Source organism: Mus pahari, chromosome 15, assembly GCF_900095145.1.
Source record: "Mus pahari chromosome 15, PAHARI_EIJ_v1.1, whole genome shotgun sequence".
In the NCBI taxonomy this organism is placed as follows: Eukaryota; Metazoa; Chordata; class Mammalia; order Rodentia; family Muridae; genus Mus; species Mus pahari.
Genome location: NC_034604.1, coordinates 64,812,396 through 64,832,860, shown reverse-complemented (window position 1 = coordinate 64,832,860; position 20,465 = coordinate 64,812,396). Strand labels below are relative to the sequence as shown.

At 35.4% G+C, this 20,465-nt stretch overlaps 1 protein-coding gene across 1 annotated transcript in view; it reads left to right on the top strand.

The window, feature by feature from the left end:
* Positions 1 to 20,465, top strand: part of Dcc (DCC netrin 1 receptor) — a 1,087,105-nt gene that overhangs the window by 935,539 nt on the left and 131,101 nt on the right. Inside the window, exon 16 of the mRNA XM_029546911.1 lies at positions 16,872 to 16,967. Within this exon, the coding sequence (XP_029402771.1) occupies positions 16,872 to 16,967 (96 nt within the window). The remainder of the gene's footprint in view (positions 1 to 16,871; positions 16,968 to 20,465) is intronic.

The following is a 20,465-nucleotide window of genomic DNA, read 5'->3' as shown; positions in this document are numbered from 1 at the left end:
GGTAGATAGATAGATAGATAGATAGATAGATAGATAGATAGATAGATAGATAGATAGATAGATAGATAGATGATAGATAGATAGATAGATAGATAGAGATGATAGAGATATAGGTGATAAATATAGAAATTGATACAGATATAGATATTGGTGACAAAGTTAGAGACAGGGAGATAGAGATCGATGTAGCTATATAGAGAGAGATTAGATAGATATAGAGAAATAGATGATAGATAGATGATAGATAGATAGATAGATAGATAGATAGATAGATAGATAGATAGATAGATAGATAGATAGATAGATATAGAGTTTTACTTCACACTCAATACTACAGCTGTTCTCACATTAATGTCATTTTGTGGATATCATAACAGCAATAATAGAAATTTAAACTGGAGCTAAAATTTCTTGAGTGACTTGCATCATGTTTTTAATTAGAATCTGGTAGACCCAGAATCAATCTGTAGGAGTCAAAAGCACTTTGATCCGTGTCACCACTACGCAAGTCTGTATACCTTCTTGCGTGCTGACTAATTAATATGTACTACAGTTCTGCTACCTGGTTAACGAACCCAATCTTCTTGGAATTCTACTCATTTGGTAAAAATCAGTCATTTCTTAATTGGCACTTAGTGACTGCAGAATTCATTCAGAATTCATTTTATCTCTACAACTATGGAAGTTCAAAGTTAGAGTAAGTATAGTATTTCAAGCCAGAAAGTTTTAACTCTTCTCTGGAAGGCTTATGACAATAAAAGATGATATATTCATGTAATTATTATCTGGATAAACAGAGAGACACAATGTACTGTCTCTCCCTCCCTCTTTCTCTTGCTCTCCCTTTCACTCCCAACTATAAACACCAGATGCACATTCCTGATGGCACCCTTTGTAACTCTTTTTCATGTTTCTTTACCCTGCCCTGCATCTGTGATTTTTTTTCCTTTGTCCATAGCTCAACTTAAATTCACTAGAATTGACCCTAAGATTAAGAACTTGGTGATTTGTATCCAATTTTAAGAGTACATAGAATCAAGAAGGAATAAGCTGTATGAAAACCTACAGCAAATAGAATTTATTTTCTCTAAAAGAAAAAGCTTCCTTTCTAAATGTAGATCTTCTTTGCTTCTCTGAGAGTCTGTGAACACGTTATTTCTCATTACCTGTAAGATATATGTTACAAGTACAAACTGAATAATAAATAAATTGTTCAGCATCATTTACATTGTATAACTCAGACACACATATACAGCTAACTGGATGATTATTGGAATATAAATTGTATTTGGAGTTTAATGGTGAAAATCAGCAGCTCAACCAAGATGTAGTAAAAGCCAAAGAAGTTGGTAATAATGATAGTTACAGTTGTACACAAACTTGGTCTTGGACTCCAGGGTACCACATAGAGCTGCTTTCCTCCTCGCAGCAACTGGGAAACCCTGACAGGTAACAACCCCTTGTTCATCATCTCCACACCGCCATATTAAAGATAATGTTAAGAACTTGAAATCTATGCCCATTGAATGAATGTGTACTTGTTTCCATGAGTGGGTTCCGGCATGTGTGTTACAAGAGCTGTACATGGGGGGTCATAGAACAGCCTTCAGGAGTCCATCCTCACACATGTGACATGCCCTATGCACAGAGATAAGAGAATAGCTTTCAGGTGCCATTTCTTGCTTTTCTACTTTGTTTGAGACAAGGTTCCTTCTCTTCTGTGCACACCAGGGGGGCGGCCCAAGAGGATTCAGAGGCTAGCTCTCCTGTCTCAGCCACCATCTCCCTATAGGAACATATGAGATTACATACATGACCTATGTGCAAAGGCTGGAAATCCAGGTCTGAATTTACAAGACATGTTTTCACATGCTTAGACATCACAGACTTAAGGTGTTTACCAAACTTGAGGAGACTATATCATTTATAACCATTTGACATATTTCACTAATTTTTCTTCATAATTATAGAGAAATCATCCCAGGTTATTGTTTTGTTGGTTAACCCTAACCCTGATATGTGAGATATTTTAATATTTTCCTTGAATTATGTTTTTGCTCTTCTTTGAATACACATGTCAGTGATGTCATAACATCTCACTTTTTCCAGATTTCTCACCTTCTTTTCCTACAGACATAATTTTCTAAATTAAAAGTTACATATGTTTGGCATTATCTTTGATCTTTTAAACTTGTCCTCCTTATATGCACACCTGTATACATTCTTTCCCTAAAAATACAGAAAGCAAAACCAGATTGTACAGATATCCACTGTGGCACGGTGTTTTGTTTTGTTTTGTTTTGTTTTTGTTTTTTTTTTAATACTCTGTTCAGCAAACTCTGAATTCCTTTTTCAAAGATAAAATACAAAGCAAAACAAACAAACAAAAATAAAACACCTTTTACTTTCCTGAGTACGCAATAATGAATAAATCCATGATGGTAGCCCCACTAGTCCATTGCTAGTTTTAATGGTTTAGGACAGGATCAGTTGAGAAACCTCTATGGCTGATGGGTAAAGGATGAGACCAGGGATGTGTGAGTGTTCTAGTCCTGAGCACTGCTAAAACAGCCATTAATCAAGTGTTAACCTTCCCATTTCTAATCATAAGCAAGAGCACAGCACGGTCGATGTGAGCCTTCTTGTTAGAATTATTCATTTGGGAACCAGTCAACCAAAGACTTCCCTGACATCTAAAAGGCTGAACGAAAGAGTGGGTGATCGCTCAGGAAATTTATGAGACTGACGTGAGTATTTTTCACATCCCACAAAAGAAATACAACAAATGCTTTGCTGACAAAGCTCTAGTCATTACAGATTTTATATTCCAGTTTACTGAGCAGGGAGTTCTCTGAGGCAGATGGCTTCCTTCATCATGGAGGCTTTCTTGAGGACGGATCACTTAGAGAAAACTACAGAGATGTACTTTTATCCTGACTCTCAGCAGTAGGCTTTTGGAGGTCAGCAAAGGTATGTTATTTTTCTGAGTTTTTTTTTTTTTTAAACTTTAGTTTCCTCTATTTATCCAGCATTTTTATTCATTAAGTGAGTAAATAATTTTTAAGTGTTGTCTATATGCCAGGGACTGTGGTAGGTTCTGGAAGGTTTATAAAACGAGAAAGAAAAACAAATGGGTCCTTTTTTCAGAGTGAATAAGTGCTCCCAGCTGAAAATACTGTCAATAGTTACCATTGTCTTGTAACATCCTGGTAACACCCTTTACAGAAAGAACACTCTGGAAGGACTTTTCCCAGTTCCCTTTTTAATCAGTAATGTAAATAAACCCACCCACGTGGATTTCTGCAAGAAATAGCCACCCAGTGAAAGAGGTGATCACAGCCTTCGGGACAGGGGTGGATAGTGGCTAAGTACTGACACAACACTTTTAGCCTTTGCTCCTCCCTTTACCTCCATATAAAACCTATGAACAACTAGGCACTTGAGTCCTACCTTGTTCTTACCAGCATGGAGATGACTAGGGGCTTCCCCCACTACTGGAAACTACTGGTAGTAGCAATACATGTACACGCGCACGTATGTGCACACACACACACACACACACACACACACACACACCACTTTGTGATATGCCCAGGTCACGATCTGTTTGTTTTCTTGAATCCTGGAATGGATACATGCTATAAGAGTCATCCATGAAAAATATGTTTTGGTGCACCTTGGAAATTACTATTTTATTATTCAAATATATCTCTTTAATTCTACTTCTCTATTTTCTTATTTTTATTTTGAGCCAAATTATCCCATAATCACAATGTAATAATAACTGTATAGACTTACAAAGGAAAAACAAAACAAAATTTTGCCCTGTGTATTACTAACCTATTTCAAATAGCACCCAGTAAAATAAAATTATTGAACAATAACCAAACAATTAAGTATTCTCTTGAAGAACAGTATTTTTATTCAAGCCTTTCCCAATACTTTTGCTTATTCTTCTGTATGGGGAACACACAGGTAGTTGGGTAGTTCACAAAGTTTAGAAACATTTGAACTAATCCTATATACTCCCCCAATTTTACAGTACCCAAAACTGCATATTACAAGTGCTCAGTGTTTTAATTATTTCCGCCATATTGTACAACTGCCAATGTACCAAGCTCGCACCTCTGACTGATTTGTAGGATGAGCACAGTACCTATTGAATTCTATCATTACCTCTCCTGCCCCATACTCTGATCCGGTGCTCATCTTCACTCACCCTAGAAACCATCACAGTGTTTCATCCTGTTGTCATTTCCTTAAACTCCCAAGGTTCATCTCCTCTTTTCTTTAGTAACTATTTTTTCCAAGGACACACAAAACATATATTTGTGGGCACAGTATACTAACATATATACTCAATTTGCAATAATTGAATTAGGATAAGTATCATTTCCATCTCCGGGAATATTTTTGACTTAGTGTAAACCCTTTAATGCATCTCCTATAGTTATTTTAAATTTATTATTAATGCTTATTCTTATACTTATATTTTCCATACTGTGCCCATGCTTTTCCAGGCCTATTCTCTATCTGACTGTGTTTACTATCCATTTGTGGCCTTTCTCTATTTCTCTCACTGCTTCTTCCCTTTTCAACTTTTATCCCATTCTCTGTGTCTCTGTGATGAAATATTTAACTTCCAAAATGAAATAGCATTTAAGTGAAAACATATAACTTTGCCTTCTATGTTAATCTTTAGTGGCATGGCACCTTTAAGATTCACTCTCATGGCACCATATGTCAGTATTTTCTTTCGTTTTAATGTTGAACTGTACTTTCCAAGCTTCAGCTACTGTGAATACTGCTGTAAAAAGTGGACCCACATGTATATTTTAAACTCTGCTCTACTCTGTGGACTCTACATTTATAAATGGAGCTGCTTTATCACATAAAGGAATCTTTTTAAAAAAGATTTAGTGCAATATTCTGTTTTCCATTGCAAATATTCTTATTCACATTGCTGCCAAAGGTGGAATCCAATTTTGCTACTGTTTGGGAACAATTACTATCTTTTAAAAATATAAACCCTAAAAATGTAAGTTCACCGTATTGGTTTTCTTAGAGTTGGGATTTGAAGACTCCAGTTATTAGTAATTCTAAGCACTTTATTATATATAATTCATTCACATATTTATGTCCTTGGAGAAAAATACTCAACAATTTTTATATCTTTGAATCACTCTTCTATATTGTTGAATATCTGGATATTATTCTTTTATCAGATATAAAATTTTAAAGTTTTTCTCAACACTGTTTTATTGTTTTGCTTTATATCTCTTGATAGTTTCGCCTCATCTACAATTAAAATTATTTTTCATCCTGTTTGCCCACAATTTCCTCTGTTGACTGTGTAGTTGACATCATGCCCAGAATATCATTGCTGGTTGATATCATGTTGTTTTTGCCTTCTACTTTCCTCTATTGGCTCTTAGTTTAGGACTTACAAATAAGTCAAGGTCTGATACAAACTGAGTTAATTGTTGTATATTATGTAACCTAGGAACCCAACTATAATCTCTTGCATCCAACTGTTTTACCACCGTTCTTTGAGTCTATCCTTTTCCTCACCAATTTGCTGTAATACTTTTGTTAGAAATCATCTGCCCCCACATGTATGGGTCACTCCTCAGCTGTGTACAGCCTACTGGTCTGTACATGTAGGAGTCAGCACACTACTGTGGTTCCTCTAACCTAATAAGAATGTTACAAACTAGAGCCTATGACTCTTCCAGCTTGGGTTCACCCCACTTCCATGTGTATGGAGATTGCTTTGAAATCACATTTGAATTTCATAGCAATCTTTGCTTTTGTTTTGGTTTGGTTTTTTGTAAACATGGATTTATTTTTTCCAATTTTTATTAGGTATTTACTTCATTTACATTTCAAATGCTATCTCCAAAGTCCCCTATACCCTCCCACCCCCTGCTACCCTCCCTACCCACCCACTACCACTTCTTGGCCCTGGTGTTCCCCTGTACTGGGATATAAAGTTTGCAAGACCAAGGGGCCTTTCTTCCCAATGATGGCTGACTAGCTCAGGGGGTACTGGTTAGTTCATATTGTTGTTCCACCTATAGGGTTGCAGACCTCATCAGCTCCTTGGGTACTTTCTCTAGCTCCTCTATTGGGGGCCCTGTGTTCCATCCTATAGATGACGGTGAGCATCCACTTCTGTGTTTGCCAGGCACTGGCATAGCCTCACAAGAGACAGCTATATCAGGGTCCTTTCAGCAAAATCTTGCTGGTGTATGCAATAGTGTCTGAGTTTGGTGGCTCATTATGGGATGGACCCCTAGGTGGGGCAGTTTCTGGATGGTCCATCCTTTTGTTTCAGCTCAATACTTCTCCTGTGCATATATCCAGAAGATGTTCCAACTGGTAATAAAAACACATACTCCACTATGTTCATAGCAGCCTTATTTATAATAGCCAGAAGCTGAAAAGAACCCAGATGTCCCTCAACAGAGGAATGGATACAGAAAATGTGGTACATTTACACAATAGAGTACTACTCACCTATGAAAAACAATGAATTTATGAAATTCCTCGGCAAATGGATGGATCTGGAGGATATCATCCTGAGTGAGGTAACCCAATCACAAAAGCACTCACATAATATGCACTCACTGATAAGGGGATATTAGCCCTGAAACCTAGAATACCCAAGATATAATTTGTAAAACACATGAAACTCAAGAAGAACGAAGACCAAAGTGTGGACACTTCGCCCCTTCTTAGAATTGGGAACAAAACACCCATGGAAGGAATTACAGAAACATAGCCATCTTTCTATCTTATAAATAGTTTCCAGGAATTTTCATACAGATCACATTGAAACCACAGATCCCTTTGATAGTATTGATATCATAAGAATATTACATTTACCAAATAATAAAATGGCAAATATTTCTTTCAATTTTTTTTTTTGTTGTTTTTAGAGACAAGGTTTCTCTCTACAGCCCTGGATGTCCTGGAACTCACTTTGTAGACCTGGCTGGTCTCGAACTCACTAATCTGCCTGCCTCCCGAGTGCTGGGATTAAAGGTGTGTGCCACCACGCCTGGTGCCTGAAATATTTCTATTTATCTGTACTTTATTCCATTTTCTCCATCAATCACTTGTATTTTTTTAATATATCATTTATTACCTTAGTTAATTTAATAAGGTTTAAAGTTTTAATGGTATTATAGGTGGAATCGCTTATATATTTTGTTTTCAATTTATTTCATTTCTAGTGTATAAAATTTAATAGTTTTTTGTGTTAAGTGTACGTTTCTATTTTGTTAACATTATTTACTAATTTCACTAGATATTTCCTGCTTTTTGCCAACTTTGCTATTTTATGTATACAGAGTCATGTGATATACCAAAAGGGGTAATTTCACTTCTCTCTTTCTAATTTTAATTTTATTTTTAATTCTTGCTGCTTTTGTTAGAAATAAGCATTGTAGTCTTCTAAAAATAACATGAAAAAGCTTTCAGTTTTCACAATTAAGTAGAAAATCACCTGGGCATTTTTTATGTGTGACCCTTATTGTCTTGAGATCGTTTATTAAATTATTTTATCATATATTGATGAAAGTTTTACCTGAATACATCTCTGTGAATCATGTGTTTGCCTGATGCTCACAAAGGCTAGTAGAGACATAAGCTCTCCTAGGCTAGAGTTACCAGGGGCTGTTATCTCTTTGTCATCCTATAAATCTATGTCTTTTGTTTAATGAGGATAGACTCTTTTTTCATACAGTATATCCTATTATGGTTTTCTCTTCCTCTACTCTTCACAGTTCCTCCTCACCTCCTCTCCTCTCTGGTCCACTCCCTTTCCACCTCTCACTAGAGAAGATATATACCAATATTCCATGCAGTTTGGGAAAATAAATGATATTTGTATGATCTGGACTCGTTTCTAAGTAGTAAAAATTACCATGAGCTGCTTATGATGATGTCATACTGATGATGTCTTAGCCCTTCTGCTGACTTGACCATGGCTGTCCACAAAGCATGGCAACCTGACTCTGAATCCATGCACTGCTGAATGGTGAGCTGTATGGTTTCCTTTTTTTCTGGAATGAGGACCAACAATGAACTTTTTAGGGTCCACAACAAAGATAAGTGTAATAAAAACTTTCAGAGATCTGCTTCTGTCATAGTAAGTGGCCCAAATGAGACTCCTGTTATTAGGCTAAAATCTATCATCCCCCCAGGCCATTGTATGTTAATGTTTTTAATCACTGTCTCTCCCTTCATGACTTCAGTTCCATATGGTTGTCTACTTCCTGTTATAGTTTCTCCCCCAGAATCCTAAAAGAATGGGAGAGGAAATAGACAAAGAGAATTTGAGTCAAGACAATAAGAAAGAATGGAAATGTGAAGGAAAGAAGAATCCATGAGGTGTTATAAAAATGCACACTGCTTTTTTGTGTACTTATTATAAACTCATATTTATTATTCTGTTTGTATGGTGAAGAGCCAATTTAACTGGCTTCTTGAACCATCATAATGATTTGTTTACATTAATTTACTAAAGTAACATACTGTATTTTTATTAATGCATTCCATAAGTCGTCACCAAAATTTCTCACCTGATTTTATAGTTATTTCAACTTTTTAAAGATAAAATGAATGAAGAAAACCTATGTGTTTTGTTATACACTGTATACCTAATTTCCCTGTGGGCAGTTTTTGTGAGAAAGCATTAAGTGTGGCAATTATAAGCTCTGCACATTGCTGTGTAATCTGAGAATTTCCTCATGCTTCTTCCTGACTACCAGGCCTCTCTGTTAAAACATACCACACCAGCTAAATGGGTATGAGATGTTTACTTTGCCCTCTAGCATAGTTACGAGAGAATCCCAAAACTTGTAGTGCTACAAAGGAGCACCAGAGAGTCAACCTGGCTTTTTTCAGTACTACCTGTATCTCCTCTGTCTTGAATGGTCAGAATAAATTGTCATGTTCTCTATTGCTTATAGAAGCACAAACCTTCCTCTGTCTATCTAATTTAAAACATTCATGAGACAATTGATACAAGTTTGTTCATTGACAACTTTAAACAGTAAACATGAAAACATACATTAGTCTATTAATCTATAGAAGTTACCACAAAAAAAGTAAGTCACTTTACTCAAGGTAGGGCAATAAGAAATTTGTCCCCAGACTGGTTCTAAAGCAATGCAAGACCACTAAATTATCCATCATAGAAAAATAGAGTTGAGTCTGTATGAAAGAGTATATTTAGTAGGTGAACTTTTTCCTTTTGGCTCTTATACAGTATGTTACAATATTTTTTCATCTTAGTCATACTGCATCCCCTCAAGGGGGGCCCTTATGATATTTGTCTGTGCAATCACTATAGGCACTGACATATTCCTTCTTTCAACATATTTTTTTAAATTTTTTCTTTGACTGCATCTTTCTGAAGTATCAAATTTCCAAAAGCACTGTTTGAAATTTGCTTATATTTACCATCTATTATTTAACAACAACAGCAACAAAGAGAACACATGGAACACATAGTACAAAAGGCTAAGAGTTTGAGCCTGAGAGTTAGACATTTTACCAATGACCTTTAAAAAAAAGGTTCCTATCCATCCATTTAAAATGTACTTCTTCTCAGTTGATCAAGTTCCTCTTTGCTCTCTGGCTGTGATACTTCAAGAAGAAAATAAAAACAATGTCTGGCATGGGGCATGACTACAATAAATAATAAAATAGTGATATATATATATATATATATTTCTATAATAAATGATAATAGAATAGATATTTGCTCTAATTAAATACTACACATTTTATATACATGTGTTAAAAATACCATAGCCACCATGGATATAGTACAATGAGCCAATTAAAATATTTTCTAAGTAGTCTACTATAAACTAGAATAAATTTAAGATTAAATAAAATTAAGAATATAGATAAGAAAGAACTCAGTCATCTCACAAATTAATACTTATATGAAAAGAAGAATTTAAAAGAGGCAGTGTGGATGACTGTAGCTTTTGTCTTCAAGTTTTCACGGTAACAGGAACAATGCTTTAGCCATTATCAACATCATCAGTACTTGCATCTTATACTCTTCTACCTCAGCACTGGATCATCCAAGAACTCAATGAAATGTCTAACATGCTTACAAGACCCCACTGATTTCATTGTATTTAGTTCTGATTTTTATTTAAGATTTTCAACAGTTTTTTCAATAAGAGTTATCAGACTAACAAAATTTTGAAAAAGTTATATTGAAACCTACTAGTTACACACACACATACCTCTATTAAACACCAAATCTATCTATCTATCTATCTATCTATCTATCTATCTATCTATCTATCTATCTATCTATCTATCTATCATGCCAAAAAAAAAAAAATGCATCCCCTTACTTTGGAGTTTCTGTCCAGAATGTTCCCAGACACTCTCCAAAGATTACGCACTATTGCCAATGCTTTTGATTACTCTCTCTCCAGAAAGTGATGGAAAGATCTAGTAGATGGAGACCACTGAGAAATCAAACTCATTCAAATCTAGGAGCTTCATCCCTCTTGGCTAACTTTCACAGGGCTAGAAGGGGCTAGGCTTGCTACCAGATCCAAAAACTGATCATCAATGTTACCCAATTTCCTTATCCTAAATTATACTTCCTTGTCCTTATTGGTTCATAGAAGAGTAAACCTAAGACACAGTGCTATCTTTCCCTTTCCTTCTTGTGTATTCACATTTCTGTCTTCTGCATTCACTGTTAAATTATAATGGAGCATCCAAAGACTTGTCTGAGTATAAGACATTTACAACCTAACAAATGTTTATGTGCAATTTACTGAGTACTAAACAATTCTTTTTCCTTTTTTTCACCAGACATTCTTACTGACAATAGACCCTACACAACTAAAAAATATATACCATAGTAATTAAGTGAGTGGTTAGGATCTACAAGACTGGCTAATGAACAAACCATGTCATAGTCTGACCTTTATTGTACAGTTTTCCTGTAGAAGGAGAAAAAATAAGTCTTTATTAGGAACTGATTTAAGTTAGGTTTTAATTAAATTTACAAAGGAATGTATGTAGTGAAGTAGAATTGAGTGTGTTATATAAATTGCATCTTCTTCAAGTATGAATTACTTGTCCTTTTTAGAGATCAATGCTGTCAGTTGTATTTACTCTTCACCCATTACACTTAATTAAAGAAGTTCATGTCTGATGGAGTCAAAGGTATTCAGGAAGACTTAGACTCACAGCGATTCAGTGGCCTCCTCTCTGTGCTGGTGGTAACTATGGTCCTTTGTGAGGAGCAGGTGTTTGCATTAGGAAACGGCTACCATTCTAATTTTCTCTAATTGACTTGTTGGCAGTGTTGACCAAGAATGGGAAAGATGGGAGTTTATGGATACTGGGCCCCAACAAGCACTTGGCAAGCACAGGACCACAGAGTAAAGTACCTACTCTCTAATGAATAAAAGACTCTGGGATGTCAATCCAGCCCAGGCCACTGACATTTAATTTCCACAAAATATTAATTAACAATGATGAAGTTCTCCACAGTGGCATTTGCTACCAAGCACAGCTTCTTGCTCTATCCCTGAAGGTTTTCTTGATTCATTCTGAGTCCCAGAAAGCAACATTCATCTCTAACCTTCAGAGAAGATTTAGCACTGGCTCTTAGAATAATGAGTCTCAGCGTCTCTTGGGAAGAACACCAACACTTCCGATAACCAATTCCTTGTCTTTACAACCCTATAATCAATAAATGTGCATTTAACACTCCCTTTTCATGATACTCAAGAGATAATAGGAAGAGTCATCTATTTGTGCATGCTGAGAGTCATTAAGTATTTCTTCAGCTTCCTGAATTCCAAATCGAATGTTTGTAAAAGAAAGGGTGACCAATCAAATATTTAAAAAAAAAAAATACTGTTCAATACTGTGAAATATGTGGACTCCCACATAATATCCATAACCAAAAATAATTCCCAGGGAAGTCTACCATGATCCAAATCCCTCTTGCATGATTAAATCGCATTAAATTCAAATGAGAAAACTGCCACATTTTATTTGCAGAGACAATTGATACATTTGTCAGGCCTATGTATCTGCAACATTTCTTCAAATAGCAAAATAAATAAATAAATAAATTTATTGTCGTAATTGTCATTAAGCATATTCCTGAACAATGGGGTCTGACCATAATTAATGATTAATTCATTTGGAATTCATTATGATAATAGTAAATGTGTTTAACTCATTTGTTGCTTCCATAGTGGCAGTGATTCTTAGCAATTCTTTTGTATTTTACTGATTTTAAACATTAAAGGCTCTGAGCATGTGCAGGAAAATAGTTCCACATTGCCCTCTAGTGGTGCACTGACAGAAACAATTTCTTGTAAATTGTAGGGCAGAACATTCTTGGGACTTAGCACAGCCTAAAAATATCTTGAGCTTAAGACACATTCAAAATCATATCCCTCTCCACACACACACACACACACACACACACACACACACACACACACACTATATATATATATATATATATATATATATATATATATATATATATATATANATATATATATATATATATATATATATATATATATATATATATATATATATATATATATATATATTACTAAAACATCCCTCCCGTAAGTTTGCCAATTAACGATTGACAAGTTTATCTTCCTTGTGCAGACACATACAGTATTGGATCAAGCCTAGTGTAGAAGGGGGAGAGGGGAAAGCCTATTGCTTCCTCAGTAGGTCCAGAATGTGGACAAAACATAATGTGTAGGCTGGAGAGCCTGAAAGCTGGATCTCAGAGGGCAGATTGTAATACTGGTGGTGTTTACAGAAGCAAGTGATTGTACTGACAGTCAGAAGCCAAAAGAAAACACGAGACTCCTTCATACTGGCATGTTCTGAGTGACCCCATGCCCTCTAGTAGACTTATTTTTTAAGGATTCACAGTCCCTTCCAGTACTTGGCATGGCAATGCTTGTGGATAGAACTTTCATATAAAGGAGTTAAACTTATATTCAATCTCCTGAGCATAGTAGGTCTAGATTCATGGGAATCTATTGTGTCAGTAGGAGTTTACTTAAATACCCTACAAATAATGAAAGGGTTGATATTTTCACACAAAGGTCTACATTTCCAGAAAGTTCCACAAAGCTGACTGCCTTCTTTGGACTAATGGCAGCCTCAAACTGAAGAATTGTTTAATTCTCAGTTCCTAAGAATCTTTCTACTCTATGATCTTTCATGCAGTAACAGAGTTTGGCTTACTCTCTGTTGTTCACCCTAATTAGACAAAAGGAAACAAACCCAAAAGCAATTTCAGGCAAACAAATAGCTCCAGATCCTGTGCATGTGAATATAAAAACCCTGCTGCCATTTTCATACCAAGATAAATGCAAATGTAGAGGTGTGTGAGGTGGAGCTGAATTAAATTTTAGCCAAAAAATCCATTTCATATTGTGTCAGGTAACTACCAAGTATAAATAGCTATGTTTCAATGTATAGATGAATTTGTCAGTCTGAAATAAGGAATTAGATCTAGTACCCCTCCCATAGCTAGTATCCTCTGGGATACCATGTTTTCATCATCCCCCATTTGTTTCCTTCAAATATTTTTACTTTCTAGGATCTGTCTAATCCTATAGACCATTTTCTTCCACAAGCCCTACCTCAGAGTAAATGTCTACCAAAACCTCTTCTCGTGTGACCTGATCCTTCATGAACATTGCAGACCTCTAGTTGCAGACGACATTCAGAAAGCACACTGCATATTTTCTTGCTTAAATGTACGTAATATTTCTTTTTCTCCCTGTTCAGAATTAACTTACTACAGTAATAAGAGAGGTTATTGTTTTATAACCTGTCTTGAATCTCAAAGAACACTTGACATTTGATGATCCATTAATTCCTTAAAAGTAAAATACTTTGACAACACATGGATACACACACACACACACACACACACACACACACACACACACACATTTTTCTTTTCGGGTAGAAATAATTTGTTCCATGGAGGTCAAAGTGCTACATGAGATATGGTCCTATTTCAGTCTTCTTGCTATATTGTACCTCCGTGGACATTATTATTTTGAATGTCACCATTTTTAGCATATGCATTTAAATTACATTCAAACTTTATGAATATCTAATACATTTTCAAAAATCATCATTAAATATGAACTCACTCACTGTATGGTCTCATCATCATTGTTTAAACACTTTGGCACAGAAATACAAACCTGATATATGTAGTTACATGTATGCTTTTAACTGGCATCTGCATGTTTCTCTGCCCTGTTTGCTGTGCTCTGACAGCTAGAGGCTAGTTCCCTGTGGCAAGACTTTCAAGAAACTTCTGAAAGAGACGGTTAGTACATAGGGTTTCTCTTAGTTTTATCTGGGAAATGATGATCATTCAATGTCTAGATAAATTTGTTGAGACTGTGGAGTGGGAATATTCCATTTTGTTCATTCAGTTTTTCTTCCAGGAAAGTTTAAAGGGATCATCATGCTTTTGGTCATTGAAAAATGTTTATTTATGAAACATCATGATTAAAGCTAATTTCCTTATCAGTTTTTCAAGATAGTGATGTGATTATCTGTCATTTTAAGAATAGAACAACTTTCATTCTTTAAAATACATCTATAAGTTAATACATTCATATATATTTCTGGATATTGATATACTGAAGCTCATTAGATTATAACTGTCTTTGTGATTATTGGAATGTTCTATACAATAATGTCTAAATCTGTTAACAGAAGATCTTAATTTTCATAAACTGGCTTCTTCCTTTCTAGTTTGTCAGGATGATTAAAACTCAGTTGTGATGTTTCCATCTTAAATCTTGGGATCACAAATTCTATAAAAGCCCTTACCAGTTACAGTAGGCAACATTGTTTTATATAACTGCAGTCTACACACTAGGGTTGTTTCATTTTATCAATCAATGCTTCTCAACTTCTTAAGTGGATAGACCTTGACCCCAGATAAAAACACATTTAAAATTTTGAACTTTTTTTTTTGTAATTCAAGTTTAAGAACAGGAGATTTTAATAATTCTGTTTTAAGTCTATGTGACCCTCCATCTCTACCAAGACTCTTGCTTTCAAGGACACAGTGGAAGTAAAATTATAACCCTCATATTTGCTCATTGCTTTGTTTATATCTTACTTGCCTTAGATTGACAACAACAAAAGGTTCTACATCATAAAAATCACTCAGTTGTTTCTTGCATATAGACCACAATAGTGATCCATTGATTCTTGTATAATCATAGTGTCAGAGCATGAAGCCATTACAAAATAAAATCCCTCCTGTCACTTAGCTTTAGTTCATTGACTTTATGACTCAGAGATTAGCTTTCTGTTCACAGTTGGCTCTGGTCATTTTGGATGTCTAAACCTCATTTTCTATTAGTTCCAATGGTTAACAAAATGATATGCAATAGTTAGAAATTAATAACAGTTTGACTATTCTCATCCACTGCATTTATAACTAACTTTAACTAGACAATCCTTTAGTTATATTTTCTCATATAGAATAAAAGGTAAATTACTATAATTTTGTAACATAAGCTGTTTCTATAATAATTGATAATTATCTAATTTTGCTCCAATAAATCACATATCACTTTTATCTGTGTTCTTCAAATAAATAAATAAATAAATAAATAAATAAATAAATAAAATACCATGTGTCTCTTTATATTTATTCTGTTCATGTGTGATTTTCTTCTTTATGGAATCCACTTGAGTTCTGCACTCACGAAATTTAGTACTGAATTCCTTCTGCCATGAAAATTTTATTCATTAATATTTTCTTCTCTTGATTTTGTACTCTAGTTTTCCCGTTAATTTTGCTCATTGAATTGCCCTTCATTTCTAACATAGTTCCTCCTCTCTGCATCTGTGAACTAGGGACTTTGGTTCCTACTCAAGACCGGCTATATTTTTATTATGTTGATATGAAGGATACCGTTAGCGAATACATTTAGAGGAAAGGTTTGTTTTAATATGTGCTTTCATGTCACAGTCCATCATTGAGGAAAGTCGGGGTTTAAACTGAAGTAGTGACCTGAAGCATTAACCATGAACGAGTTCTGGTGACGAGCTGGCTCTTAGGTCCCTGCTCGGCTGTCTCTCTCCTACAACCTAGGTCCCCTTGCCTCCGAGCACAGCCTGGCTACTCCCTAGTAGGGATACTCCCATATCAATCATCCGTAAAGGCAGTCTCTCACAGACATAATCACAGGACAATGTGACATGACCAGTTCTTCAGTTGAAATTCCCTCTTCTCAGGTGCCTTGAGGTTGTGTCAAGTCGACATAATTTGACTATAACTGGTCCTGTCTTGGAGTGGATCTCTCACCTCGTCAGTTCCAAACGTCTGTATTTGTTCTTTAATCTAATATGCTCTGCCTTTTTCGCTATTTGACAGTTCCTTAGCATCTTCCTTATTTCCAGTCTGCTGCCCAGCTTTGATTTAACTGACTCAAACATGGCCAACACGTGGGGCCTTGGGCAATCTGCTGAGAACTAAAAATAAATAAATAAAAAAGTTGTATTTTAGGGTTTGTGGACAAACATCAATCATCATACACCCTGTACAGTGTCTAATGCTCTTAGTTCTCCACCCTCTTGTGCATTTAATGCTCAAATGAAAATTCAGGAAGATCGAATGCCTGTCTCCATTAGAGCTGGTTGTTCCCAGAATCCAACACAATTATTTTCAAACATCAATTTATTTAAAAGATTATATTCAATTTGTTTTCAGGAAATGTTCACCGTGAGCATTTCAATTCAATAACTCACATGTCCAACTTGTTTCTGCTTTTCTCTAGAGTCGAGTTCTCATTATGTAATCTCCTTAAAAGCTTTCAACAATGCCGGAGAAGGTGTCCCTCTCTACGAAAGTGCCACCACTCGTTCCATAACAGGTGCGTACCTGGCATTAATCCTCTTGTGACAAGGTAGTCAGTACTTGGATTATGGGGAGAATGAACAAATTTTCAAGAATATGACAAAAGACAAAATATTTAAAATGAATACATAAGATTATCACAAATATATGCAATATAGTTTAATCATTTGGCTCCCAGATAAATTAGAAGGGTTTATTCTATTTGTTAGTATGTGAACTTATGGAATTCAGTAGCTCTTGCCTTTCCAATCATCTTTGAAGCTTGGTGCTTTGATGTGATTCTTCATTCTGCTAACCAGTTTGTCATTTGACACTGTCATTTGAGTGGAAGATATTTGACCTAATGGGCCTTTGTTTCTCTCAATGCAATCCTTCAGATAGGGGTCAAGGATAAGCTGGAATCTTGAAGTTGCTTAGATTCGGCTAATAACAAAGAATTGTGAATTGGGCTATAGGTAACTGACAAATGGATGTAAAAGAAACCAGCTGAATTAAAGACCATTTGCCTCAAGAATGGCTACAGGAGTTTAACTAGTTTGGCAGCAAACAAAACCAAAATGGTGGAATACCATGAGTCATTGTTAAGATGGCAAGACCTAAATTATGGACAGTGGCCAGTTGTCAATAATACTGAGATACTCAGAAAATGGAATATATTTCATGTTGGTGGACACCCAGAAAAATCACATCACTATTTTGCTCCTAACAAGATTAATCCCAAACACTTGTCTAAAACCTAAACCAAACAAAAAAGGTTATGTCTTCAATTAATATTTTGTGCCTACCCCTTCTACAAACCCACATCCTTTATACTTCATTTGATTGGTCATAAATTTTCACTTTAATTAGAATGGAGTGTTTAAGAGGTCAAGCTCCAAATTTGATATCAAACATCAAAAATCAAATGATCACTGGAGTTGAACTGTAGATGAGGATGTATAAATGGCTACTGTCTAGATTTATGTAAATTTATATGCTTGCTTTGCAAGCTCACAATGCCATTCACAGAGTACCCTGAGAATATTTTTCACTACCCCTTTCTTACAGACTGTCCAAAAAGTAAGGCTGTCTAGACAATAGTAGGATTCTCTGGCCACACCTGGGATTTCCCTGGTTGGCCTCTCCTCCCTGGTCCTGATGAGGAAACTAAGCAGTTTCTTATTGTCAAGGTGACATTGAGCTATAATCAGCTGCTATAAAGTTCCACCAAAGCCAGTCTTTGAAAGATTTTTCATTATTAATAACAAACTTAAGTCCCATAAATAGGGACTGCTGGGTATAGAGATGAAAGTCAGTTTTTCAATAGGACATAACTATAGTGAAGGGGGCAGAGTTCAGATCAACGGAAGGTAAGCTGTATAGAAGGAACTGTCTGTGGTATTAACATCTTTCCCTGTGGCATTTGCTGTCAGTTTTTAATTCTTAGCATATGGCATGCCATAGTGTTTTCTCAAACACCAGTGATCCATGACACAGGTTTTATTTTCATGTTATAATTCAGATTCTAATGGAGCTGAGAAATGAAGTGATACCAAAGTTGGAAATTGTGTCAGGATATTTCTTATTGAAGAAAAGACAGTAATGGGCTGTAAAGGGATGTTTGAAGCAGCCATCTCACAATAAAGAATACACCTTTACCTGGAAATAGAATTATTTTTATGCATTCATGCTGCATGGAGAACAAAGAGCCAACCAAAGGAACCAAAGGCCAAGGCTCTGAGAGAATCTTGTATTTATAAATGTGTCATATTGTCATGTAAAAACCATTATTTATCTTTGAATTGTTGCAAAGTATTCCCATGAGAGGTCTTGGAAATATCCAGCAAAAAGTATACGTGAAATATATCAAAGACAATGAAAGCAGTAGGTGACATGAGCACCAGGCCCTGGAGCATTCTAAATGCTGTGCCAGTAGCCTTTGGCGACCTCTGGAGCTTTTTCTCAGAATGGGAATATCAGTTCAAGCTCCTGAAAATTTCACCTTGGTCCCACACAGGAAAACTCTCTCTTCTACCATCAAGCTCTTTATCTATTGTTGTTGTAAGAACAAGTTGTTTTGCAAGTGGAGAAGGGATAGGTACAAAGATTAATCAGAGGTTAATGAAGTACATTCTTTAAATTAATGTATTCTTAACCATTTTAGCAAGGTTTAAAAAAAAGTATAATCCAGTTGAAAACTATTATTGATTTTAAAGACAATTTCAAATAAATATAATGACTAAAATTTCAGGTGGCTATTAAAATATATTAGGAACTGACTTTTCATGCATATATAACAAAGAGAGGCTATGAGGCTATTGGTTATAGGGATGAAGGTCAGTTTTTCAATAGAACAAAATAGTAGTTAAGGGAGCAGAGTTCAGATGAATGAAAGGTAAGATGTGTAGAAAGAAGCGTATATATATATATATATATATATATATATATATATATATATATATATATATGTCTTAGTCAGGGTTTCTATTCCTGCACAAATATCATGACCAAGAAACAAGTTAGGAAGGAAAAGGTTTATTCAGCTTACACTTACACATTGCTGTTGATCACCGAAGGAAGTCAGGACTGGAACTCATGCAGGTCAGGAAGCAGGAGCTGATGCAGAAGCCATGGAGGGATGTTACTTACTGGCTTGCTTCCCTTGGCTTGCTCAGCCTGCTCTCTTATAAATTACCAGCCCAGGGATGGTTCCACCCACAAGGGACCCTTCCCCCTTGATCACTAATTGAGAAAATGCCTTACAGCTGGATCTCCTGGAGGCATTTCCCCAACTGAAACTCCTTTCTCTGTGATAACTCCAGCTTGTGTCAAGTTGACACAAAACTAGCCAGTGCAGCATACACATATATGCTCACATACATATGTACTTCTTCACATACTTCTGAAATTTAGCAGCATCTAAGATATTCTAAAAGAGGAAGAGACATTAAAGAACAGTTTAGTAGCAAAAGGATGTGTACATCCAATTATTCAAAATCTTTTTGATCAGAATAGAAAAGAACTTTTGAGTATATGTAGCATATATTCACAATGTTGCTTCCAGAATGCTCTGTTCTGCCATACATGCAGTCTATCTGGTCTTTCCCTTATAGTGGGGGCTAAGCTCTTAGGGCCATGGGAAGGCTTAACATTGTTTACCATAGCAAATGAATAAATGCTTAAATAATTATTTATTTAATTTAAGTTGGTATCATCCATAGAACATATGGTTATTATATTATGCAGCATAGTTATAGAGGGAATGGCAGGAAAATTAATAAAATTAGTTGTATTCCTTAAGAAAGGAAATAAAATTTAGCCATTGGCAATGTTGTTGTTTTTTTTTTCAGTGTTTATGGGTCACATTAAATCCACAGATAATTCACAATAGACAATATTGCTTTGAATACAATAGACTCATTTTGTAATTGATTCTAAAATACTCAATAAATAATAGCCATGAATAGTTGTGTTTTCTAAAATCATAAGTAGATAAATGGACTATTATATGGAGAAACCATGCTTGCACACACTT